The sequence below is a fragment of the Crinia signifera genome, chromosome 2, assembly GCF_055691185.1.
Source record: "Crinia signifera chromosome 2, ASM5569118v1, whole genome shotgun sequence".
Lineage (NCBI taxonomy): Eukaryota > Metazoa > Chordata > Amphibia > Anura > Myobatrachidae > Crinia > Crinia signifera.
Window position 1 is genome coordinate 241,630,892 of NC_139218.1, and position 27,616 is coordinate 241,658,507.

A 27,616-nucleotide genomic window follows, 5' to 3' on the forward strand; every position below is an offset into this window, starting at 1 on the left:
TAACCCCCCCCCCCCCCCTTCCCCAGCTGCCCGCTGCTGGTCCTTGCATAATCACCAATTGGGATGACGGTTGTCGGTAATAATCGTCAGCATCCAGATACTTTCAAAGTTCTGGCACTGGTCTTCTGATGGCAGTTGAGATGCCAGCGCCAGTATACTCAACGATGGAATCCCATACCACTGTACATGCACAGCTCATTGTATAATATAAGTATTTATTACATTAACTTGTATTGTGGTGCTCTAGGTCATTGTATTGTGCTATTCATATAATGTGACTTGTTGGATAGTCCACCATCATCATCTGATCACCATCATCAGCTTTGCACTCATTCCGGTCCTATACCCTGGGGTAATAGGTGCACCTGAAATCAGATGGTCTCTGCATACGCATTACTTAGGACAACTCTCAATTCTACCTACACACCCAAGATATGCTACCACTCAACTTAGCCTATGTATAAATATGCCATTACCACCAAGTTACATTCATATAGCTGTAATAAAGACATTAGAATATCACAGTGTGAAAATGACAATATAATAAATATAATAATAATGTCTAGATCAGCCTATGCTTCTGCATCAGCCCTACAGTGCATTTTGGCTATTTCTTCTAGTTTTGAAAAGCCAGAGATATTGTAAGGATCTTTCAGAATTTAGGGAAGGAGGTAGATAAAAGAGCCCAAAGTATCTCAAAGGGGAACTTTATATAACAATATATGAGGGTGATTCCATAAGTATGGTAACAAGACCTTTTACATGTTCAAAGTTGTCTATATCATTCTAATTTCACACCAGCCCAGAGCAGGTAGACCCCTACTTCCCTTCACCACCATTACACTGAGCCTCATATCAGTCACACTGTCCCAACTCCAGCTGTAAGATGGCAGGGCGGGCAGAAACATTGTCAAACATTGAGGGGCACAATGTGGTCAGATATCTGTGTTTAAAGGGCACATCAGCAGCTGAATCATCATTGAGAACAGGGATCTTAAGTAATGCGCAAAAGTGCCAGGCCACACTCAAACATGTGAGTTACGCTACCATTGGGGGTGCCGGACGTCTCACCGACAGTCATTTCTCTGACGTTGGAATCCCAACTGCTCCCTCGTGGGTGTCCACGACCCCCATAGAGGGAGAATAAAATAGGTGGCGAGCGCAGCTCGCCACCGTGCCCGCAGCTTGGCGAGCGCAGCGAGCCCGCAAGGGGCTTCATTGCGTTCCCCCCGCTGTGCAGTCGGGATTCCGATGTCACGCTAATGACTGTCGGAATCCCATTGGGATGGTACTGGGCAATGTTCCCTACAGCCCTGACCTGGCACGGTGTGATTTCCATATCTTTGGACAAATAAAGAAGCACCTGGTTGGTGATTTATGCAGCGAGAAGTAATGTTCCCTTATTGATTGAATCACCCTCGAAGATCATTGTCATTTCTTGGTAAAGGTGCTCATACACAAGTGCAAGGTATCGCATACCAGCCTTGCATACAATACCCCTTCAACTGACCTAGCATCTCCATCACATGCGATACATCGTATGCAGTAATTTTGTTTATGATATATCCCATGCGATCACATTCCCCGTGCCGGGTACGATAAATCCTTTTGCAGTAGTGACAATCTGTGGATACGATGTATGATGCACTGGACCATGCATCAGAATGGTAAGTAAATGACAGAGGATTTTTATATGTCGAAAACGTGTAGAAAAATGTCAAATCGCACTAGTGTTTGGGCACGCCAAATGTGCTACTTTATTAAATAAGGAACGGTAAATGTAAATGTAAATGTTCTCCCCAGGTTGCTCTCCAATGGGGAAGAGACTGATATGATTACGCAGAAGAGCACGAACATGCCCAATATGACTGCCTCACCCTTTGTAAATAGTTCTTAGGGTTTTACTTGGAGAAGAATGCTCTATAAATGAATAATTATTATTATTATTATGTTTATTATCATTACTTTAAGTCCCTTCACAGCATTTGAATTTATGATATGAAGTTAAACTTTCTCAATAAGAAAATAAACAAAAAATTGTATTTCATTGGTCTATTTAGTTATCCCGGCATACCTAATAACTTCATAAGCATCCCTCTGATTTACGTGGCCACCAATTTGTGTAATGGCGCATTTTTATTTTATTTTGTAATCACAGATAACAGGTTTTTACAGCTTACAGAATAAAGGCTGCTGCTTATGCTGGGTAGACACCTAAAGACATATGTCTAATCTATTGCATGAGAACAAAAATCTGGAAATGTACGAGAGCAAATGACAATGACAATCAAATATGTGACAGACAAGGGTCATTCAGAATAAGTTAGCCAATCTCTTTTGTCTATTTTCCAGCCTCAGAGTAATATCACTTATCTGGCCTCACCTTCTGCACCTCCTGGGTCACAGCTGCAATAGAATTTCCATACATGCTTTTTGCCTGCTGCAGATGGTAGACAATTTCTCTGGCTTCAGCAGAATGTAACTGCATGTCAATGGATTCTAGGTTGTGAATATGGGTTTCCCACAACTCCTTCTCATGATAAATCCCTGCCATTATTCCCATTGCCTTGATCTCAGCAAGAGCATCATGCTTAAGAACGACCTGTATAAAGAAGAAAATTCCACAGCACTGTAAGTCATCTTTGGAAGAGCAAAAGTAAGAACTTTGAGCATTTTATATACACTGTCTTCAATTACATTTTGTAGTAGGATATAACATGATTAGTCTGGGTTGCAGCTTGTATATTGTGTAAGGCCAGGGCCACATTGGCTACTCCAGGGCTACATTAGCTACTTGGCAAACTACTGTAAGTACACAAGAGTATAAGGGGGAACGCTCCCAGGCATTGTTTTGTTAACGATCCCCTCTCTCGCCTGAACATGTGCAGAGGACGGAGGTTATCGTTATTGACTGCTATGCTGCATCTCCAGCATGGCCCCCAATCTCCCTGTCGCTCATTCCTGGCCGTCATCGCCAATATCTGCGTCGGCATGGATCGGTTCATGTGTGTGGGTCTTGACCAAACACAAAAAAAAGTTTTTCTAAACCCAAGTATTGTTGATATAAGACCCTTTAAATACATCATCATTTATTGGTGTAATGTGCAGGACTGATTGTTTAGGTACCGCAATAATCTGCTTTACATTCTTTGTATGCTAATACTATTTGTGTAGTTTATTACAATAAAACTATGCATTGCAGTGAAATACTGTAGTGAGAGAGATGACAGAATGATATTAGCACAAATGCAATGTCATTTCTGCATTCTCTATGGTCCCTTACTCCTTTCAAACTAGTTACAGCCCGGCATGGCTCAAGTCCTTAAAAATGAGGGCCCAATTCAATATTCAGTGCTTCACAGGCTTCCAAATCCATTGAAATTCCTACTCAAACTTCCCTTCCCCATTTCCAAAGTCCTCAACAACTCCTTCCCTTCCTATATCTTTAGCCTAATCTCTCTTTGTAGATATTTATATTATAAAGCCATCTGCACATATACTCTTCATTGATAGGAACCTTCCACTTCTACCTGCAAGACTTCTCCTGTTCTGCTCCTTTCTGTTTAGAACTCCCTTTCATGTTTAATGAGGTTCCTCCAACCCTTCACTAGTTTAAAAGGCTTGAACCTGAACACCTTCTCTACACCGAAACCATTTACTTTCCTTGACAACTCTCTCACTGGCCCAGCATCTGCTATCCATTTCACTCAACTTCTTCCTCTTACACTAGACTGTATTCTCTCATGTGCAACATCTTTCAACTTGTATGTACAAGGGCCAGATGCACCAAGCTTCAAAAAGTGATAAAGTGGAGAGTGATAAACAACCAGCCAATCAGCTCCTGTCATTTTTTAAACCCTGATGGGAAACATGACAGATACGAGCTGATTGGCTGGTAATTTATCACACTCTAGATTATAACATTTTGAAGCTTAGTGCACCTGGCCCCATGTGTTATGCCATATGTTCTTATTGTTTCCCCACTGTTTTATGCCTTACAAATAAATAATACTAATAATAATAATATTAATAAAATATGCAGGTGGAATATAATTATGTAGGCCTGGTTGAGGCATGAACAGCAGTTGCCAACCAACTGCTTCTCATGTGTATAGGGGTACAGATTATACTCTCCCCAATTCCTCAGTTCCGCATCCTGCTGTATTGTGTTACTGTGTATTGTGTTACTGTGTATTGTGTTACTGTGTAAATCTTCCAACTATGTAGGGTACTCAATATGCGACGATATCTCCGACAGTCTGAAATATCAGCAACCCCCCATGCAGATTCAACTTTCTTTTTTGTAAATTATCGGAATTGACCGATATTTCCAATTGTTGGAAATGTTCCAGCAGTCAGAAAGGAGGATTGAATACCCCCTATGGAGGCAGCACAAATGTTACTATTAGCATCTGTTCCCAAACTCAATCCTCAAGGCAAATAACAGTCCAGGGTTTAAGTATATCCATGCTTGACCACAAAGGACTTAATTTGTAACTCAGTCAATTTGATTTAACCATAAGAGCACAACTATAGACATCTTTAAAATAGGACTGTCACTCAGGGTATCTTGAGGATGACTTTGGGAGCCTCTGTCTTGGGAGAAAAAAATACTGTGCTTTTGCTGCAAGTGTGCCTCCACCTTTTACACCCGGTTTTAATATTAATATGCTTCTTATTAATGATAATGATCATTTTTACCTTGATTTGCCTTATCCAGCCAATAACCGTTGTTTCCATAATATGGATTGCTGATCCGGATTTGTTGGATAATGGTGTGTTTTTCAGGAATTCCTTTGAAGGAATGGGAAGTAGAATGGAGCCCTTTCAAAATACATAAAAAGGGAAAGTGTATATTACGGTATAAACATATCAAATGGAAACTACTACTACTACCTGTTCAAAATAATGATCAGTGCAAATGTATGGACCAGAATGTAATAGATTGCTCTAATAGAAGCTGTCAGCTATGTGCTTTAGGTTTAAAAGCCGCATTTTGTAGGCATCTGTTTCTTTTACAGTTTGCTTTTTGTCTTATGTTAAATACATGATGATTTGAGAAAACAGCTCAGGCTAGTAGCAGCACATTTTGGGACAATAAATAGAATGGTATCCACAAGAAAAACATACTACACTACAAGGACTATGCTCAGAGCCGGATTAAGGGGTGGACTCTGGGCCCCCTCTCTGAAAGGACCCCCCTCCATGTCTGTTATCGATCCGATCTGCGACGCTGCTCCCTCCAGTGACAATCGTCATAGACAGTGGCACTGCAGAGCCAGTGCAGGCTGTGATGGCTGACTTCTCTGACCTGCGCTGGGAGTGGCTGGTCCATGGCAGCAGGGAAGGAGATGGGTACCTGGACATGGAAAGTAAACTAGCACTGGAGAGAGGGAGGGAGGTTTTTCCCTCTCTCGGCCGTCTGCCCATTGCCTGCCTTCTTTGTGGTAAGAACAGTTACAGAATTTGAGTTGGGAGTACTTTTTATGATTTTTATGTATATTTGTACATGAGTTCCATACAGTGGTGCAGGGGTGACGGGGAGCGGCAGGGAAGAAGGAAGCGAGGGGTGTGGGGGTGACAGGGAAATGGGGAGTAGCAGGGAAGGAGGGAGGCGAGAGGTGTGGGGGTGACAGGGGGATGAGGAGCTGCAGGGAAGGAGGGAATGAGAAGTGCGGGTGTGACGGGACAGGGAATGGCAGGGAAGGAGGGAATATCTTATTTGCATTCACATGGCTTCTGGAGTTCTAGTTGCACCCCAGATCCCTGGCCATTCTAATATATATATATATATATATATATTTTTTTTTTTTTTTTGTGTGTGTGTGTGTGTAGCAAAGAAGGATTTAGGCCTATAGGGACTAGACTAGGTACTTCAGACAGGGGGGCCCTAAGGTCTACAATTAATATCATAATACAAATTCATTGACATTCCCAAGAAATAGCCGGGTGCCACCCACAAACACTGGCCTGCGTACTGCCAGTAATTACACTTGCTGTGCAAGTCTCCAGATCAATTGATAAGCATATCACCTACCTCCACATGCCCTGCAATAACTTCCAGATTCCCAGTGAACCTGTGCAAAATGTCAATAATCTTGTCAGTGCTGTAATTTCCGCTTGTTGTATTATCATTGCACAGTAGGAGCGGCAGATAGACTTGGTGAAGAATTGTATCAAAGTACTTCAATGGGAATTTAGCACAGTCCACAGACATCACATGACTTGCTAAAAATGGAAACAAATCCTGTACTTAATATGTTATTTATTCATTACATACATATATAACCAGCAATGCAATAAAAATATTACATTGTGCTAGTAGTATTACAATAAACTTGACACACAGAAATAGAATTACTTTTGTGAAACAGTAAGAAAATGCATTATTTGGAGGGTACGTATTTGTCCTCCATACACCCAATATAAAATACTTACAGTACCTTTGAATAAATTTAATTTTGCACCTCTTCAGTTAGTTATTGAATTCCAATATCATATAAATGCAACAGAAACCTTGGTGATAAGATCATGTGCAGACCTTTTATTTCATGTGAAAGGGGTAATGTTAGAGGATGCATCTATATGAGATGCTCTTCTACATAAAATGTTCACACATGGTCCTGCATTATCGGCATGCTATTAGTTAGGTGGCAGCGTGGTTATAGACAGGGGCGCATAGCATAATTTTCCACACACCAGCCCCATCATCCATCCAAGAAGTCATGTGGTCCCACCGCCCAGGGCCAGATTAAGCCTTCGGGGGGGGGGGCCAGGTCACTTTAATCAGGGTTGCCACCTCCCACTTGTCATTACTGGCCACAAACTGTACGGGAGACTATTACACTGTCAAAACACAAAGTAATGGCAGTATAAACTTTGTCAATGGGTAACTGCAAGGGGGGGGGGGGATTAATATATATACACCACATGAAAAGCCCATGTTTGTCCCTCTGTACCTTACTATGTAGGAGACCTCACAGGCTCAGTGCTGGCTCTGATTGAAAACCCTTCCATGATGGGGCCGCTGCTGCTGCTGTCCTCCATGGGCCTGAGAAGCATTTGATGAGCTCCACCAATCAGAGCTCAGCACAAGCCTCTAAGCCTCTGACCTCTTATGCAGTCTCATGGGACTTAGTCAACTGTCAGTAATGCAATGCACACTTGTGCAGTCGGTGTGCCTTGGCTCCCGATGCACAGCACCATTCATCATTGTCACACTGGCAGATAGGTGCCATGCACAAAACCTTTAGCTAAAAAAAAAAATTGGAAAAATTCATGACGACTACAGGAGCCCTCCCTTAATCTGTCCCTGCCACCACCCTGCTGTAACCAGCCCCAGGCTCACTAAGCCAGTCCTGGTTGCGGAAAAACAAGGGGGAAAAAACTAGGGTCCCCCTGTATATTTCTATAGCCAGTACCAGGTTCTTGGGAGACAAAAGTAGTAGGGTAGGGGCAGTGCCATCTTTCCCATTGGGCTTAATGGGCAGGGGCCCAAGGATTCTAGGGGCCCATTGAGTCCCACCCCCAAGCCCCCCCCCCCCCCCGCCTTCCTTGTAGGATGTGATAGAATAGTGCGCTCAGCACCTGTCCCTGTGAAGCAGCAGCAGCATTGGCCCCTTTTTTGTTCCACTGGCTATTTTGTTCCACTGCGCCTCCCGTACCTGCCTGTGGGCGGGCCCCAGTGTCACCGCGCTGGGGACCATTTCAGTGACAGCGCGTCCTTTCCTCCTATGGAGAAGCCCGTGCTACTAAAGGAGACGCTGACAGCGCACAGTGGGGCAGATGTATTAAGCCTTAACAAAGATAAATGCAAGAGTGATAAAGAGAGATAAATGTCCAGCCAATCAGCTCCTGACTTTTTTCAAACACAGCCTGTAACATGGCAGTTAGTAGGTGATTGGCTGGACATTTATCTCTCTTTATCACCCTTGCATTTATCTCTTGATAAGGCTTAATACATCTGCTCCAGTGAGTAACTGTGAGTAAGGAAGAGATTTTGGGAGGCTGTCTGTGCCACTAGGAGCCCTAACCTGTGCTGGCTCCTATCTCCTGCTGCCTTGCCAGGGGCAGATGAGAAGGGAAGGAAGGAGGTGGGAAGCCAGCTGTGCTGCTGGGTCCCTCCCATGTCACCAACTCCTATCTCTCACTGCCTGGCCAGAAGAAGGGGAGCGGGGGAGGGAGGAAGAAGGCAGAAGGTTGGCTGTGCGGCTGGGAGCACTTTCCTGTGATCAGCTCCTATTTCCCATTGCCTTGCCAGAGGCCCACACAGAGTCCTCCCCAAGTTCACAGTCACAGCACTTAATGCCAGACATGCAGTAGCACCTCATGCTGTGGCTGTGTGATAGCAGTAGCAACTTTATCCTGCCCTTTGCAGGGTATAGAGAAGTCTACAGTCAGTGTGTCCTGTAGACAAATTACCTCCCTATCCCTGACCTTCCCCTAAATGTAATCTCCAATGCTTGCAGCCGAACGTTCCCCCAACCTCCCACCAACCCCACAGCCAAACCTCCTCCCTAACCGAGGAGCATTGCTTTGTCCAGGGCCTGCACTCCTGTTAAGATAGCCCTGGGTAGGGGTCCCCCCTTATTTCAGAAACTAGTACCAGGCTTAAACAGCCAGTGATGTCATGCCACAGCCTGGGCTGGGTCCCTGGGGGGGCATGACAATAAAGGGGTCCCCCCTCCAGGGGAAGCCCGAGGCTACCCTAGTCACCCATGGGCTGTGGGTGGTACCCTGATAGCAGTAAAAACTGTAAAAATAAGAATAAAAGTATTGCATTCTGTTGTGGAACTACAAGTTCCAGCAAACCTCTTCTGCATGCAAGGACTTGGAGAACTACAACTCCCAGCATGTGGGCATTAATGGGCCTGCTGGTTCTTGTAGTTCCGCAACAGAACAAATACATAAAATAAAAACACACATACACCATATTAAAGTATACGTTTAGTAAATGCTACATACACATAGGCGTGCGCAGCACATTTTATTAGGGGGTGCACCGTCAAAGGGGTGTGCGTAGCTCCACCACCATAATCTCCTACCTATTTCAGTTTTAAAACTCCCAAATAATCTGTGTAACAGTACATGCAAATACAGTCATAAACATATATGGATGACACAGATATGTAGTGATATGACAATGGTCAAGTACAATTAACAATGCAAACACACATATAATTGATTGATGGGCGCTTCTTTAAATTGAATACAGTTCTAAAAAGCAAAAGTCTTTGGTTAAAGGTATTGCTGGTATTGCTAGTGGCAGAGGTGTTCGTAAGGGTGGGCACAGCATTAGGAGGTGCCTGTGCACCCCTAACACTCAATGTGCGCACACCTATGTACATACACATATACATAGTTACTTATAGAGTCCCCGTAGGCCAGTCCTCCTCTCCGGTAGAAATCCATAGGGTACAGTACCTGTGAAAATAAATTATACTCACCATCTCATCTGGTGTAGATCACATCCTCATCTTTCCATGTAGGCATACTAGACTTTTTTTTTAAATAAACCAATCACCAGCACACTGGAGTTTGTTGACACTTGCAGCTCCTCCCCAAAAATGAGGGAATTACCGGCTACATCATTCACTGGCTCCTCCCTCAGCAAATCATGAGGGGGCTCCGCACCTAATTGGCTCTGCACATCTCCATAGAAGCCTATTTTCATTCATTAACTTCCTCTCCCCCAGGGACCCAACCCGGGCTGTCAGGCCAGGGTGATCATTCTTTGGCTGTTGGACATATGTAAAAAGTGTCCTCCGCATTTAGCATGACACCGCTGGCTGTTTAAGCACAGTGCTGGTTTCTGAAATACAGGGGACAGTACTCTATTTGTCCCCAGTATTTTGGGAACCATGACCAGGCCAAGAGCCTGGTGCTGGTTATAGAAATACAGGGGTACCCCATCTCCCCCCTTCCCCCTGTATTTCTGCAACTAGCACCGATTCAATGAGCCTGAGGCTAGTTATAGCCAAGTGGGGGAACTGCACCCGGTTCTTTTTATTATTATTTTTTTCTATTATTTTTTTTTACACAGAGAAGCATCACATGGATCTGAATGATCCGTTAGATGCTTGGCGGGGGGGGGGGGGGAAGGTGTACCTATTTGGCTGCCAGTAATTTGGCAGCCAAATATTAATGACTTCCCCAATGGAAAATATGAATCCTTAGAATACAGATACTTAGTTAATTATCCATATTCTCAAGTCATATATTCGAGGCGTTCACGGTCGATCTTGTTCATACTTGATCGTACAGGGTTCAGCCATGTTCTGCCAATTTTAGTAAATTTCCCCCTCTAACGTAGCTTAATACATCTACCAATGTATTTTCTAATTAAGGGCCAAATGTAATAGGATGTGAGAATTAGAAAGTGAGAGATTTTGGGAGATTTTTCATTTTTTTTTAAAGCGACAACAATTTACACTGCAAAATCAACCTGATTTTGGGAAATCTCTGCCAAAATCTCTCACTTTCTGATTTTCACACCCTATTTACATTTGACTCTAAGGGGGAAATTTACTAAAGGAAATTTGTAAAAAAAATAGGTGTATTTGTATCCAGAAATACACTTATTTTTGACATTTACTATCCCGAAAATACGGCAATTCGTATTCGTATTGATGTGCTATCAATACGAGAACGAATTGCCGTATTTTCGGGATTGTAAATGTCAAAAAATAAGTGTATTTCTGGATACAAATACACCTATTTTTTACAAATTTCCTTTAGTAAATTTCCCCCTTAATCTGAAAAATATTCCTACTTAATGACTTTTAGATAAAAACTAGCATGTTCTAATGAAGAATTAAATCATTTAAAAAAATAGCCTTCTATCAGTTTAATTTTCTATCTACATATCTTATCCATCCATCCTCCCATACTGTACTTGTGAGTGTGACTGCTATCATACTTCCAGTATGATACTTAAACTGTATACCCACCATTACAACATAACCATCTAAACACTTACCTATATTTTCCAGTGTAAGCTTAATTGCAGCCCCCAGCTTCACAAAGCATATGCACTTGTTCTGTAAGGCAGGAGGGGGTGTAAGGGAAGCTGCAAGGGATGCCTTGTCAAGCTTGAAATAAATATATAATGTGTGGACTTCTTCATTCTTCAGAAATTCACAGAGGTAGGACCTAGTCAGAACAAAAAAAAAAGTCAGGGGCTATGTTCTGATGTAAAGCAGGTGAAATTACTGTAACTAGTCATAGTAAACATCTGCTGCACTACTCACTAATAATACAAATTATATTATATACTGTATATGTAAAAGAAAAGAACAATAAAGTAGTGCTAAGATTCAGATTATCAGCCTGTTGTACATTCTAGATCCTGCAAGACATCTAATGCCAGCAGGTTTGTACGTAGTAGTTTATTTGAACTAGTCAGTGACATTATACATATTAATGATCTACATGCAAGGCTGTGTTGCTAATATTGCCATTTGCTTATAGATGATATTTAAGTGACTCTATGGTCTTTAATTCTATTCCACCTTTACTCTGTGTTTTGACAGTGTAATATTGTTCCATGCAGTCTGCAGCCAGTAATGAGAAGAAGGAGAGCCCCCCCCCCCACAACCTCATAATACTACCTGTAAGTGTGATCCAGAAACATATTTCTCATGTCATCTGCTCTTGGTTTTAGAGATGATGTGATTCTGATTTCCAACCAGTGCAGTAGTTCATCCATCCTTACAATAGCTGAATAAAAAAAGAAATATTTTTCCATTTTACCAAAGGTAAATAAAGAAAATATAAAATATATTCCATTTAGTCATCTTTTGTAGTATACTATCTTTAAATCATTATTGAATGATCTCCATAATATTATATTACTAAACATGTACAAAAATGGAAAATTGAAGATAATGAAAGACGAGATGGTACTTGTTTAGTTTCATGGTGGCAGTTACGTACTTAGTGTAGCGTCCCTTTCAGAATAGGGCTCGAGTTCGCGCGGCAGCACGGCAGCATAGTGTGTTCCACGTGACCAGCGTAGTCAGTCAGAAGTAGCATAGTGTATTAAGCGTAGGCAGTACATATTCAGCGTAAGCGTCCCTGTCAAAATCGGCGTAGTGTGTGTACCCGCGGCTAGTGTAGACAGAAACAGCGTCTAGTTCTAGTGTAGTCAGAAACAGCGTCTAGTTAACCGTAGTCAGAAGTTGCGTCCCTGTCAGAAACAGCGTGTTGTTCTCACGTCTAAGTCAGTCAGCTGGTAGATTGACGGTACGCTGTTAGCGTAGTCAGTCAGCTGTTGCATAGTCAGTCAGCTGGTAGATTGAGCGGTACACAGTTAACGTAGTCAGTCAACTGTTGTATTCTCTGAGAGGCACACGTATCGGAGACATGGCTGCAGAGAGGCTGACAATTTTTAGTCTGCCCCAGACTGAGGAGGAGGCAGTGGAATTCCTTCCGGAGCAACATTTCATGCCTGAGACACAGACCTGCCCCAATGGGCACCCGATGAGACTCAGTATTAGGGAGCGGATGTGGCGCTGCCATATCCACACCTGTGGAAAAAAGGTAAGTCTGAGGGCTGCACAGTGGTTTAGAGGGTGTCATCTGACCTTCATTACCCTTATCCGCTTTATATTCGGCCGGGCTGAGGAGCTGACTAGTGTACATTTTTGTAAGCAACACCTCTCTGTCTCCCAGGCCACCACTGTGCAATATAATAATTTAATGCGGGAGGCCTGTCGACCTCCTGTCGCAGCCTCAGCGACAAATTGGCGACCCAGGCACCATTGTGGAGGTTGATGAAAGCCTCTTTGTGAAGCGCAAGGCCAATATTGGACGCATGCTGCTCCAGCAGTGGATCTTCGGGGGCATCTCCAGACAGACTGGAGAGTGTTTTTTGACGGCAGTCGAGCGAGAGGCTTGATGCCAGTAACCTAATGGCTGCCATTGAGAGGCACGTGCTCCCGGGACCAATATTTACTATTTACTCCCACTGCTGGTGGGCGTACCAAACAGAGCAGCTGGAGCAGGCTGGGTATCATCACGCCAGGGTGAACCACCGCTACCACTTTGTGGATCCGGAGAGAGGGGTTCACACCCAGAATATACAGAGACTATGGTGATCCTGCAAGCGCCAAAGGGGGACTGTGCGCCATCAGCTGGACTCATATCTCCAGGAGTTCATCTGGAGAAAGACACTGGGCACAGAAGACCCCTTCAAGCACATTCTGCACGCGCTGACCCTGCTCCCCAAGGCAGACAAAGGCGACGCCACAGAGGCAACTGCGTCGACTTTGGCTGGACTTTGTCAGAGGACAGTGTACTGACTTTTTATCTTTTTTGGTGTATTTTACCTTCTTGTTATTCATTGTATTGTTCTTTAATAATTTTTTCTTGAATCATTCGCTTTAAGTTAACTAAAACCAAATTACCAGTTAACACGTCGTCATTACTGTCTCAGGTGCATGATATGGAAGGTGTGAATGTGTTCCTGAAACACCCCCACTATCCATGCCAGCCCGAAGCGTGGTAAACGCACGCGTTACGCGTCCTACCAACCTTTTCATACCCCCACTATCCACGTCAGCGTGGAGTTGATTCTATATGGTGTGGTGAGTGCAGCGAGCCACCGAGCCCGAAGCATGGCAAGGGGCCTCGGGAAAATTCACATGTATTCCATGTCCCCTCGCGGGGCTCGCTGCGCCTGCCACGCTTTGGGCTCGGTGGCTCGCTGCGCTTGCCACACTACGTGAAATCAACTCCACGCCGACGTGGATAGTGGGGGTATGAAAAGGTCGGTAGGACGTGTAACGCGTCCCCTCGCTGGGCTCGCTGCGCACGCCATGCTTCGGGCTGGCGTGGATAGTGGAATAAAGAAGGTCGACAACGGTTACGTCGACAAGTGTCATTGTCGACATGTTTAGTAGTGTTTTTCACACTTTTTTTCAAGGTCTTTTATGAACAAATGCTGCACCCCTATAACCCACTAGAATTTAGACGCTGTAGCCTCTAAATTTAGATGCACCCTTGTTAGCGGTTTTTGGAACATCTAAATTTAGACGCTGGAGCGTCTGGTTTGCCAGCGCTGTACTTAGACGCTGTACTTAGACGCAATAGCGTCTAAATTTTAGACGCACCCTTCAGGCGTTCTTTTTGTTAGCGGTTTGCTGGGGTGTCTACTTTAGACACCCCGTCAAACCGCTAACAAAGGGGGTGTCAGAAGGGTGCCTCTACAATGACCTGTGAGCGCTGGGCTGCCGCGGAGTCACTACATTCACAACGTAGTTCAAGGCAGCCGATGAGCTATGCTGATAATGTAGCTACACTGATAACGTGGCTTAGATAAGAAAGCCACGTATAGCGTAGTGCTGCTGCCGCGCTACGCTGATAACGTAGCTTAAAAAAGCCGTTCGGCTGACCTTAGCGTAGCGCTGCTGCCGCGCTACACTGATAACATAGCTTAGAAAAGCTGTTGGGCTGACCTTAGCGTAGCGCTGCTGCCGCGCTACGCTGATAACGTAGCTTAGAAAAGTAAGGTAGCCATTGGCGTGCTGCCAAGATTCAAACTTAGCGTAGCGTACAGCTGCCACCGTGAAACTAAACAAGTACCGATGAGAGGAATTGTGCTGTATAAAGGTGACGATACATTAGAAGGAATTCAGGTCCGAACGCACGATTTCCAAGGGCCGTGCCATGCACTGTGTGTGTTTAATGCACATCGGTAGGTGTTTTGGTGTGATTACGATTGTGGGTCGTGAGATAGATTGTATGATCTTATGTACTGCACACATGATCTGAAGATGCTACTAAGGTAACGACGAGAGCTGGCTGTTGCAGATCTTACAAGAGATCTTATGTGAAATTACACCATATTAGATCTATCATGGGTCTTGGAAACTGACAGGGGAGTTCGTCCTGTTGTATGGCCACCTTAAGTGTAATATGTTTAGGTGTATTGTATTATAGATATAAAACAGCACCAGGAGCAGTGGAGATCTGGGAATATGGCAATAGGACGCTAGGCATGCTGGTCTCATCACCTCTCCTGCTCCATACACAATCCTTTCTGCGCGGTGTTTATCATCCCATATACTGTATGTCCCATCCTATGTGCTTATATCGCCCCTTATACCACATATGTTTCATGCTATGTAATTTGAACTTTCATTATACGGGATACGATCACTAGGTGTACAAGTATTAGGTGTAAAGGGTTAGGTCGACACCACTAGGTCGACATGACTGAAGGTCGACATGGGTTGGGTCAACATGGTCATTAGGTCGACACAAGTATTATGTTGACATGGGGAAGGTCGACAGTCAAAAGGTCGACATGGGGTTTTTAACTTTTTTGTGAGCCGACATGTGCCGACAGGCAGTATTTCATGCCCCACCAGGGCATGGTGGGAGAATAAAATAGTGTGCCGAGCGTAGCGTAGCATCGTGCCCGAAGCATGGCGAGCACAGAAAGCCATGCGAGGGGGCGCGGTGCTACGTTTCAGTGTCCATGTCGAACGTGTCGAAATTCGGAACAAAAAAAGTAAAAAAACCATGCCGACCTTTGACTGTCAACCTTCCCCATATCCACTTAATGCTTGATTTTATCTTCTTCTTTTTTTCAGTGTTAAAAAAATGCATATTGCAGCCATTAAACACATTAATCCTGCTTTCACATTGCAGAAATGGGTAATGACCCTGTATTCTTAAATGGGACTTTAAAACGGGTCTGAGCCTTGAGACCTTTCACATTGCAGGTGAAAACCGTTTTAAAAATCATTTAATACCATTCAAACATTCAACCCGTTTAACCCCCAAGGGACACGTTTCAAGCCATTGAAATAGAGCTGTTCAAACTGCCAAAAAAACGGCTTTGAACCGTGTAGGACTCTGCTTTTTAACCGTGTTGAAATACCGGTTAACTTTAACCGGTAAATCAACTTTGGCACTTTCACATTGCAGCCTTAAACGTTTTAAAATGGGAAAAAAACGGCAATATACCGTTTTAAAAGTGCGATGTGAAAGGGGTATTAAAATACTCAAAATCTTTTTATTATGATCTCTAATATACTTCTATACTGTTATCCTTTGTTACTTTACCATTTTGGGGGTAAAAGCAGATTTTACCATTTTCACCTGCACATCATAGATCACCCGTTTTCACAATTTTCTAATAGGATAGGTCGCCAAATGAAAGTGCGCATACTTACAATATCTGTTTTTTCTGCAAACGATAACTTTTCCTTGCAATCACGTTATCACGGCTAAATAGAATCAAAAGCTTACCTAAGCTTGAGATGAAATAAGCACCCTGTTTTTGTAGTAAGAATTAGTAGAGCAGTTGTCATTGGTGGTTTAGTCATAGGTACTGGTTGGTTGCAGGTCAGGTGGGTTAGCCAGTAGTGGCAGAGAGGGGGGAGGAGTCTGGAAGGTTATATAAGTCTTGGCTGAGGTAAATTATCCCTCTTGCCATTTTTGGATTCCCTGGAGATTGCGGTCCCTCTGGAGTCTGGATAGGATAAGTATCGCTTTAATTGCTATTTTTCTATATCTCTATTCGCTCTAAGTTTCATATTCTTTATTCTATATCTTTGTGCAAAGCTTTCTTCTCGTTTTAAACTTTTAATTTTCTGTCCTCTTTCCACGGCTTCAGTGGCTGGCTGCTGCTGCAGTCATTTGCTGCGCCTGCGGGTTCTTTTAGGGTTTGTGTGGTAAAAGTTTTTCTGTAGGTAGTGGTATGTCTCGCCCTCGCCGCAATGCGCCCCCTCCCCGGCGGCTGGTGGAAGCGGCTAGGCCGTTGCAGGCCGCCGCGTCCTCCCAGGTCTCCAGGGGAGCGCGCTTGTCAGCGGCGGCGGCGGCGGGGGGTTCGCGCCTGGCCCCCGCTCCCCCAGCTAACTTGGCGGGAGTGAGAGGGAGGGCGCGCGGGCGAAGTAGTTCGGCGGGGCGGGTGGCTGCGCGCTCTGCCGGGGTACAGGTACCTGTAATGGCGGCCGCGGGTGTAGGCACGCCGCGCCCGTCCCCCTCGCCTTCCGGCCTGCAGGCTTGGTTGGCTAGGGGGGCGCAGGGCAGGGGGTCACCTTCCCTGGTTACCAATATTCAAGGGGGGGGATCTGGGTCGGACAGTGGAGGTACAGAGACGGCGGCTAGCCCCGCCCACCTGTCTCAGGCGGACATTTTGTCCACAGAATATTTCCAGGCAAGGGGCAGTCCCACAGCTTCAGGAGCTGGGGACTCCCACCAGCGGGGGCAGTCAAGTAACTTGTCCCCTGCCAGCAGGCAGCGGGATCTTAGGGTGTGCGATTGGCAGTCACCTCAGTCAAGGAGAGGGGCTTTTTCACCCATTGTTAGGGTTAGGTCATCCCCTTTGCCGGGCTTCGCCCAGCCCCCACCTGCTCCAGTATTAGTACAGGGGCCGGTGACGGTAGTGCAGCCGGCAGGACTGCAGGCAGTGGGTGAGCTAGGGAGCAATGTAGCAGCGGCACAGGCAGCTCAGTTTAGGAGTTGGTCCCCATACTTTAACACAGCAGCCCAGCAGCAGGGGGTGCAAGGGCAGTGGCCAGTGGTGCCGCAGTGGGGGAGCATGCAGCAGCCATTTTATCAACCGCAGGGTCAGGCTTGGATTAACACGGTCCCTGGTAACATGGGCCAGCAGTTTTGGCCAGTAAATCAGGGATTTGGGCAGGCTCCAGGTGGCTTTTATGGCGTTAGTGGGCAGCAGGGAGTAATCACATCAATGCAGCAAGGTAATTTTCAATTGCCACCCCCACCACCGCCCCCGCCCCCGCCCATGCCAGAGGCCACACCCCCCAGGGTAACTGCAGCGCTTCAGCAGGTAGGGCAGGGAGGGGGGCCTGTCGGGGCGCAGGGTGGCAGTGAGGAGGTTATCGCAGTGGTTGCTGATGAGGAGAATGTTATGAGCTCTGTGCCTGTTAGTATTCCTTTGCAGGCGGTTTCGGATGGAGCAGGGCCTGGGAGCGTATCTGAAGTCCTGGAGTCTTCGAGTCAAGTCGCAGTGGGCGCACTGCGCGACGTGGGACAGTCGGTTGGAGCTGAAGAGCAGGCAGGGCCGTCAACATCAGGAGCAGGTGAGATCTCGCGCTCAGTGCAGCAGCAAGCGGAAGGGTCGCATTCAGACAGTTCATCTGATTCATCCAGCTCGGATGGTAGGCCGCGCAAGCTGATGAAGTACTTTGCGCAAAAGATTAGGGGAAAGAAAAAGGGAGCAGGGGGTTCAAGGAGTGCGGCTAGTAGCGCAGCCAGGGTAGGTCCGGATGCATCGGGTGACGCGGTGCATTGTTCTAATACGGCCATATTAAGGGGTGTGAGGTCAAAAATTAGGGACAAAATCAGGAAGGGACGTTTCGTGGACATGTTTGCTATAACACATGAAGCAAAGAAGGAATTGGATGCGGCCAAGGCAAAAGGCCCGGCAGCAGAGGAGGCTAGGAGGTCTTATACCAACTGGCTGGCGGGGGCTTATGTGTTTGCAGCATGCTACACTGAGACCAGGCCATCGGAGCATATGAATATGTTTAAGTATTTTCATCTAATACATAACATGTATTCAACAGGCAGGGTTAATGCATGGAGGCAGTACGATGAGCTTTTTAGGAAAAAGCAGGATGGGGAGAGAGTCTTTAGTTTGGGATTTAAGGACGTGGAGGTGTGGTTGGAAGTTACCCAACAAATGAGGGGGTCAAGTGGGGGCGAAGTAGGGGGGGGCGAAGGCAGTTTTTTCTTAACAGGCCCGGGTACAGTGTGCCCGGGAGGGGAAAATGCTATGCGTATAACAACGGGCAGTGCTCAAAAGGAGCAGGGTGTAGATACAGGCACGTGTGTTTGCAGTGCAGTGGGGCCCACCAGGCAAGAGAGTGTACAAAGCCAAGGGGGCAAGCAGCTGGGAGAGGAGAGACTGGGCCTGGCAATAGGCAAGGCGGAGTCGCCAGTTAGGATTGAGGAGTTAAAGAGGTGGTTGAGGCTCTATCCTCTTAGGGAGGAAGCAGCCTTTTTGTTGCAAGGGTTTTCAGAGGGTTTTCGTTTACCAGTTGTAGATAGGGTTATTGCATCGGCAAATAGGAACCTGAAGTCAGCTAGGGATTTTCCAGAGGTGGTTAGGAAAAAGGTGCAGAGTGAAGTGAGCTTAGGCAGAATGGTGGGACCCTACAGGGAACCACCAATAGAGGATCTATGTATTTCTCCGCTGGGGGTGGTGCCTAAGAGAGAGCCTGGGAAATATAGATTGATTCAGCATTTATCTTATCCAGAAGGGGGCTCGGTGAATGAGGCGTTAGATCAGGAATTTTGTAGTGTAAGCTATGAATTGTTTGAGCATGCGTTAAGCTTGGTGCAGGGTTTTGGGAAGGGAGCCTTGATGGCTAAGGTAGATGTGGAATCAGCTTTTAGGATTTTGCCTTTGCACCCGGATTCGTTTAAATATATGGGTTTTAAGTTGGGAGGAGAGTTTTACATAGACAGATGTTTACCGATGGGTTGTTCGGTTTCATGCTCATTCTTTGAGTGTTTCAGCAGCTTCCTTCAGTGGTGTATTAAGGTGGGCTGTAAGCAGCAAGGGGTTACCCACTACCTGGATGACTTTTTGTTAATAGGTCCGGCGGATAGTGAGGTGTGTAGTGAGTTACTGTTTTCAACCAGTGCATTGTTTTGGGTGCTGGGGGTGCCGATTGCAAAGGATAAGACAGAGGGGCCGGTTAGTAAGCTATCTTACTTGGGCATTGAGATAGATACAGTAGTGGGTATTTGCAGGCTTCCAGAGGAAAAGGTGTCGAGGTTGAAGGGGCAGTTGGAGGAGTTCTTAAAGGTGAAAAGGGTCACTTTAAAGCAGTTGCAGTCATTGCTGGGGTTGTTAAATTTTGCCTGTAGGGTGATTCCAATGGGCAAAGTTTTTTGTAGAAGATTGGAAAGGGCTACGGCCGGGGTTAAGAAACCTCATCATCAAGTTAGGATCTCGGCGGAGTTAAAAGAAGATATAAAAGTTTGGTTATGTTTCGTGAGGGATTTTAATGGAGTTAGGATTTGGCAGGAGGCGGTGGCAAATGACGAGCTGCAATTATTCACGGATGCATCTGGGGCAATAGGTTTCGGAGCTTATTTTAAGGGGCACTGGTGCGCGGAGGAGTGGCCGGAGGATTGGAGGGTGAGAGGATTTACTGCTAGTATGTTGCTGTTAGAGCTTTTCCCAATAATAGTGGCAGTGGAGCTATGGGCTAAGCAGATTGCGGACAAGAACATTGTTTTTTGGTGTGACAATTTGGGAGTAGTTCACTCAGTCAACAATCAGAGGTCGGATTGTCCAAGGGTAATGCGTTTGCTTAGGCATCTTATTCTGCGTTGCTTGCAGGAGAATATTACTTTCTCTGCAAGGCACGTCCCGGGGGTAAAGAATGAAATAGCGGATGCGTTATCAAGGTTCCAATGGGATAGGTTCAGGAGGCTGGCGCCAACAGCTGATATTGATGGTGTGTCATGTCCTTCTCAATTATGGCAGATCATCGAGCCGGCATCGAGAGTTTAGCCCTGAAGGCTTTGGCCCCAAGTACGCTGAGAAGTTACTCGGCGGCTTGGAACGAGTGGTCGGTTTTTACAGCAAGGTGGGGTGAGGGTAAGTGCCAGGAGGAAGTCATGTTAGAGTTCGTTTGGGCTTGTCACCAAGAAGGTAGATCTAGGGCTGCAATGTCTGGGGCTTTGGCGGGAATAGCTTATTTCGCTAAATTGAAGGGTCAAAAAGACCCTACTAAGTCATTCATTTTGGCTAAGGCTTTGAAGGGGTGGGCCAAGGAGCAGAGGACAGGGGGAGATTTGAGAAGGCCGATAGATCAAGGGTTACTGCAGGATTTAGTCACGGCAGTTTCGGGGGTGGCAGTGGATGAGTATGAATCAGCCTTGTTTGGTTTAGCATTTGGGCTGGCGTTTTTTGGGGCATTTAGGATCGGAGAGTTAGTGGCAAGAAATAAATCGTGTGGGGTGTCTGGGGTTTTGAAAGAGAATGTGGTGATTAAAAACGATTTAGTGTTGATAAAGATTCAGAGATCAAAAACGGATCAGCTGGGTAGGGGGCGCTGGATTTCTTTGAAGGAAGAGGAGAATAAAGGGATCTGTCCGGTTGAGTTGGCAAGCAAATTTAATTTGGTTAGGCCAAAAGGGGGGGCTCAGTGGTTAGTACATAAGGATGGTATGCCATTAACTAAATTTCAATTTTCTAGTGTGTTTGGTAAGTGCTTAGTGGCCTTGGGCATACCAGAAGAGGAATATGGTACTCATTCCTTCAGAATTGGGGCAGCAACTTGCGCAGCGGTTGCGGGCAGTTCAGAGGAGGCGATAAAGCGGCTGGGTAGGTGGAGATCGTCAGCTTTCAAGGCGTACATAAGGGGGGATAAGCTATAGAGAGCGCGCTCCTGGCGAGTTTGTTTTTTAGGTAACCCAGGGCCATAAGCCGCCTGCCTTTTATAAAGGGGGATTGGATGGCGTTTCACTTTTTTCCTCTTAAAATCTGAGGTTTTGTGTTGTTCACATCCATCTGGGTAGCCTAAACAACTCAGTTTACCTTTCCTTGGCTAGTTGCTTTAGATACGTTAAGTAATTTAAGTTTCTAATGGTTATCTTATATAATTTTATTTTAGGTTCGGCTGATGTGGTGGGTAGGGTGTGGATTGTAGGACACTCATTTATATATTGGGCAGGAAGGCATGAGAATAGGACCAAAGGGGCTGGTAGAGTGAAGTGGATTGGGGTGAGAGGTCTTTCCTGGTTTAGATTATGGGACTTATTATTGATTTCGGAGAAGAAGTGGGGTGCTCCAGATGTGTTGATTATTCACGCAGGTGGCAACGACTTAGGGTCGTGCAAAGGCGTTGAATTAATTATAGCAATTAAGATTGATCTTCAGGGCATAAAAGAGAGATGGCCCGAAGTGAGATTGTATTGGTCGGAGATGATTCCGAGGAGGGTATGGAGAGGGACACAAGGAGGAGCTGCATTAGATAGGGTGAGGAGGAAGCTAAATGCAGCAGTGTCCAAGTTTATCTGGAGCATGGGAGGTTTTGTGATTAGGCATCCGGGAATCAGATATGAGAAGGAGGAGCTTTACAGGGCAGACGGAGTGCATCTGAATAAGGAAGGGATGAAGTTGTTTGTCACAGCCTTGTTGGGAGCGCTGGGTATGTGAGGATTTCTAGCTGGGTGGCGGACTCTGGCCTGCGGGGGCGGCCATCGTTTTGGCGGAGAGCATGGCTCCTCGGTTGAAAGAGATTAGCGTGACAGAAATTGGCTAGCATTTTCCCTGGGAGAGAGGCGAGTCGGTCACTACCTTAGGGGAGGACCAGGTCACCATCTTAGGGAGGGACCAGTGCTCTGCCAGTTAAGGGAAGATTTGAGCTACTCAGTTAGGTTACGCAGGGCGTGGCTATGGCCACGCCCATTTTTTGCATTGATACATAGGCGATTGCCGAGGGCCATGCTTCTTGGGCCACTTTTGATTAATCCTTGAATTTCCAGCCATTCGTTTAAATAAATTCTGGCTGTGACCTTAATTTTCCAATTTACACAGTTGTCTGAGTCATTATTTATTGTCTCCGAGTCAAGTTATTTGTGTCCGAGTCTTTATTTTATTAGCGTAAGAATTCTGAAGGAATAAAACATATGGGTGACTTAATAGAATCAAAAGCTTACCTAAGCTTGAGATGAAATAAGCACCCTGTTTTTGTAGTAAGAATTAGTAGAGCAGTTGTCATTGGTGGTTTAGTCATAGGTACTGGTTGGTTGCAGGTCAGGTGGGTTAGCCAGTAGTGGCAGAGAGGGGGGAGGAGTCTGGAAGGTTATATAAGTCTTGGCTGAGGTAAATTATCCCTCTTGCCATTTTTGGATTCCCACCCACCCACCCGAAGTAAGAAAATTTTGTTGTGTAAGTGCAAAGGTTTAGGACCTTGCAGGAGGAAGAAAAGGAGAAGTTGCATGGGCTGAGGGCCTTGCAAATTGAAGGGCGAAGGAAAAGTGCAAAGGTTTAGGACCTTGCAAGAGCGTTGGAGGGCGGAGAGCATGGCTCCTCGGTTGAAAGAGATTAGCGTGACAGAAATTGGCTAGCATTTTCCCTGGGAGAGAGGCGAGTCGGTCACTACCTTAGGGGAGGACCAGGTCACCATCTTAGGGAGGGACCAGTGCTCTGCCAGTTAAGGGAAGATTTGAGCTACTCAGTTAGGTTACGCAGGGCGTGGCTATGGCCACGCCCATTTTTTGCATTGATACATAGGCGATTGCCGAGGGCCATGCTTCTTGGGCCACTTTTGATTAATCCTTGAATTTCCAGCCATTCGTTTAAATAAATTCTGGCTGTGACCTTAATTTTCCAATTTACACAGTTGTCTGAGTCATTATTTATTGTCTCCGAGTCAAGTTATTTGTGTCCGAGTCTTTATTTTATTAGCGTAAGAATTCTGAAGGAATAAAACATATGGGTGACTTATAGGATACTGTCTCATGTGTAACTACCAGAGGTGCACCCATGTGTAACTACCAGAGTCTGCAAATTTTACTAGTCCTTACTAGTCCTACCCTTATGCTGTTTTTGACTATTTTGTTTCTGTGCAGTTTTTAAGTTCAACAATTATACATACCAATAACTATTATACATTTTTTAATTACTTGTTTCTTATGTCTAAATAGTGATAACAAGCTTCACTTTGTGTTTATTAGTTGTTATGTCATTCACTTTACTGTGCTTTTATTTTGTGTTGTTCTGTGTACTGGCCCCTTCGCCTCCGGGCTGTTTAAAAGATTTTGTTATGGTAACAATGGTCAGTATTGCTAGTATGGGTGTGTTACAGAGCAGGAAAACTAAAACCTCACTGTCATTTATATACTGTATTTACCTATGTGAATAGTTCAGTGTTTGGAACACAAAATGTCATGTATGTATTGTAGTTGTGTTCTAAATTCCACTCTTGTTAAAACGTTTTAGTTTTCATTTTAATTTGCACTTTTAAAGACTGAACTATTGCTTAAAATGTAACTGTATATGCATTATTAATCTATACAAACAATATTCATAGTTTAAAAACATGGATGTATAAAGCTGGCTACAACACGAGAACCCATAAGACAAATGTACAATAACTCCCTCTCTGACACTAAGCAAGTTATACAATGTATGTACAATGGGGCAAATGTATTAAGCCTAGCGAAGAGATAAACTGGAGATAAAGTGGAAGGAGATAATGCACCAGCCAATCAGCTGTGTTTGAAAAATGACAGTTAGGAGTTGATTGGCTGGTGCATTATCTCCTTACACTTTATCTCAACTTTATCTCCAGTTTATCTCTTTGCCAGGCTTAATACATCTGCCCCAATGTCACCAAACTGACTTCTGACTGCGAAGACCTCCAGGGTAGATGCTGCTAAAAGCATGGTCAGGTTTCCAGTATGCTCCAGATGCTACATGCAGGGAATGTATATAATGTGTATATAATGTGCTACGCAAATCACTGGTATGTATAGAAAAGTTACAGTATGGGGGTCCCTCACTAATGCCAGGACACTGAAGTGGGTGCTGCCAGGTTGGGACTCTGTCTGGCAGTTTACTAAAAAACATGGTATTATTTTCCAAATGGTCTAAAACTGGGACTTTGCAAATAGGCATTTACAGTGGACTATTACATAGCTATTACATAAAGGACACTGCAAATATAATCATCATTACAGAGATACAGAGGAATTAAGGAGCTGATAGGAGGGGATGAACCATCTGTATCACTGCAGGATGTTAAGTTTATTTCCTAACACAGATGACAGAATGCAGGTCACCCTGTGTGGGCATACAGTATGTAATAGTCTGCTCACCAGTTCTGTAGTGTCCCTGGCACAGTGTTCCTCTTTAGACTTCCAGCTCTGTGCAGCTACAGTACAACGTGTAGCCAGCCTGTTGTGGCTACTGGTTGCCTGGCAGCAGCAGGTAACTCTCAAGTTCTGACACTGCTGGAGATGGGCGGTAGCTATTGCACTGCACTACACATGGCTAATAAGGTGAGTCTGGAAAGTCTGGACTTTTGTGAACTGCTTGTCTATGCACAGGGTGAATGTGGCAACTATGGGGGTTATTCATAGCTGATTACAAAGCTGCTTTTTTCTTAAATGGACTAAACCAAGTTGCACTGCAGGTGGGGAAAATGTAATGGTGCCCATACACTTATGTGATTGGATGCGATGCGACATTGCAATGCAATGTCCCCCATCACATCCGATTACATCTTGAGGTGCCTGGTGTCATCAACACCCGATGTCGCATGCCATCTTCAATGCCACAAATTCAGTATTCAATATGTTTCCCTGGGTTAGTGTCCCCCAGCCAGGGCTGCCATCAGAAATTGTGTGGCCCAGGACTGACAAAATAGGCAGAAACCCACCCCCCCCCCCCCCCCTTCCCTTTCTCGAACACCTGGAATGCATTGGTTCAAGGGAAATGCAAACTTTATTTGTGACTAATTATACTTTCTATACTCAAGTCCTGGGCCCCCTTTCTGTATGGGGTCCCCACACCCAGTGCCGGTGCAATGGGTGTCTGGCGCCCTCCTGCAAACCATAAATTTTGCGCCTTTTCACATTGCCATTGCAACAAACTGCAGCCCAATTATTGGAGCGTATGCAACATGCGATCCTATGGAGGATCTCTGGTGCATGTACATGTATGCATACACCATCCAGTGCTGTGTCCACAAAATTTTGCATGCACTAAAGGTGCCCATACACGCTACGAGAATCGCATATGTTATGGGCTAGATCGCATCGCACGGCATGCATGCAATGTGTGTGCGATGGGATCCAAAAGCAGTACAAAAAGGATTTGCAGCACATACTTTTTGTACTGTGCGATGCGATGCCCACGGGAGCGCACATCGCATCGCACGCTGCTATTGCAGCGTCTATGGCCACCTTTAGCCGCATAACCCAGCCCATTATTTAAAAAGTGTCTAAATTAATATAAAAAAAAACTACAATTATAAAAAAAAACTGTCATAAACATGTATAATAAAAGACTCACGGTTATTTTGCTGTTTAACTCTTGTGCAGTCCCTCCTCTTCTATCTGCGTAGGCAGGACGCTGAGGACGCCATTACACCCCTCTCGTGACTGAGGGGGAAAGGAGGGGAGAGAAGGAGGAGATGGAAGAAGAGGGGAGGAGATAGAGGGGCCGGAGTGTTGAGGACTGGCGGTGGCACTGGCACAGCACACTGAGAAGAGGGAAGGAAGGGGAGGTGGCGCTGCTGCCTGTTAGTCATTTGATTGACAGCTGACAGGTGCAGGGAGCAATGGGTAGGGGGCGGATTCGGACATGACATGTCATCCAGGCATTCACAGACCGCGCTACATGCCTCAGCGCAAGTGTCCATGAGGAAGAGGGGGCAGGTAGCAGGAGGACAGTGTGTGCGCAGTGCAGGGAGCTGCTTAGCTTTTCCATACTGCCGCCCGCTGTCAGACAGGCGCTGTGGGCGGCATGCAGGCTGTGTGCACTCACGGTGCAGGGAGCAAATCTTTATACTGCCGCCCACCCGCGGGCGGCGTGCAGGAGGCAGTGACAGTGAGGGCTGAGGCAGCTTTAGCAGAGCAGGGAGGGAGACAGCGCCTTTTCAGCATGGTGCCTCCCTGCTTTGCAGGAGCTGCTGAGTGGGTAGCGCCGGCCCTGCCCACACCCCCTTAAAGCACCATTGAAAGGCTGAATGCCTATTTATAACTTAGGGCCTTATTCTAGTTCACTCTTAAGAGGCAAATTCCTTCGTAGCTGGACAAAACCATGTGCACTGCAGGTGGGGCAGATGTAACATGTGCAGAGAGAATTAGATTTGGGTGGGTTTTTCTTCAAAGTGAGATCTATATTGCAGTGTAAAAATAAAGCAGTCAGTATTTTCCCTGCACCGAAACAAAATAACTCACCCAAAGCTAAATCTCTCTGCACATGTTACATCTGCCCCCCTGCAGAAGAAGAAGGAATTTGCCTCTAAGAGTGAACTAGAATAAGGCCCTTAGAGAGAGCTACTATGATCTAGCATTCACACCGCTGATCGGTATTATCAAATTGGAGCAGGTCCTTGAGGATTATACATGACGACATAATATTGTGGTAGCAGTTGATCGGTGGCTTTTTCTATATCTTTATTGTTTATATGTTATATATATTCATTTTAATTGTAAGATATTTTATATCTTCTATCTGTGTATGATATTATACAATAATAGATCATTTGGTAAAAAGATAAACTATCTTAGTTTGTTTTTCAGTCAGCACCAGTATTTTTATATTTGTATTTTTACTTTGGGAGGATTGACAGTTCTCATACCAGCTGCAGTTGATCGCGCACTACACATCTTGTATTTCTTGATTATATGGTTTTGCCTTGTTAATTATTGCCCCTTTTCAAAAAGAAAACTCAGTGTTTGGCCGGCTTCCTGCACGACCCTTGGATTCCCACCACAATACATCTGGCCCAGAATATCTTATTGCATGCAGTGCTGATTCCAAAGCATAAAGGGGGTTATTTTGGTTCACTCTTTCTGACAAAATTCTTCTTAGATTGACAAAACCATGTGCACTGCAGGGGGGCAGATATAACATGTGCATATAGAATTAGATTTGGGTGGGGTT

General features: G+C 45.3%; 1 protein-coding gene across 1 annotated transcript in view; it reads right to left on the reverse strand.

The window, feature by feature from the left end:
• LOC146060654 (uncharacterized) overlaps nucleotides 1-24,907 on the reverse strand; it is a 483,494-nt gene extending 458,587 nt beyond the window's left edge. Inside the window, exons 1-6 of the mRNA XM_083174095.1 lie at nucleotides 24,820-24,907; nucleotides 11,610-11,718; nucleotides 10,979-11,151; nucleotides 6,038-6,228; nucleotides 4,702-4,824; nucleotides 2,384-2,602 (exon numbers count right to left, since the gene is read on the reverse strand). Coding sequence (XP_083030221.1) covers nucleotides 2,384-2,602; nucleotides 4,702-4,824; nucleotides 6,038-6,228; nucleotides 10,979-11,151; nucleotides 11,610-11,707 — 804 coding nt within the window. The 5' untranslated portion in view covers nucleotides 11,708-11,718; nucleotides 24,820-24,907. The remainder of the gene's footprint in view (nucleotides 1-2,383; nucleotides 2,603-4,701; nucleotides 4,825-6,037; nucleotides 6,229-10,978; nucleotides 11,152-11,609; nucleotides 11,719-24,819) is intronic.
• Nucleotides 24,908-27,616: the final 2,709 nt, after the last annotated feature.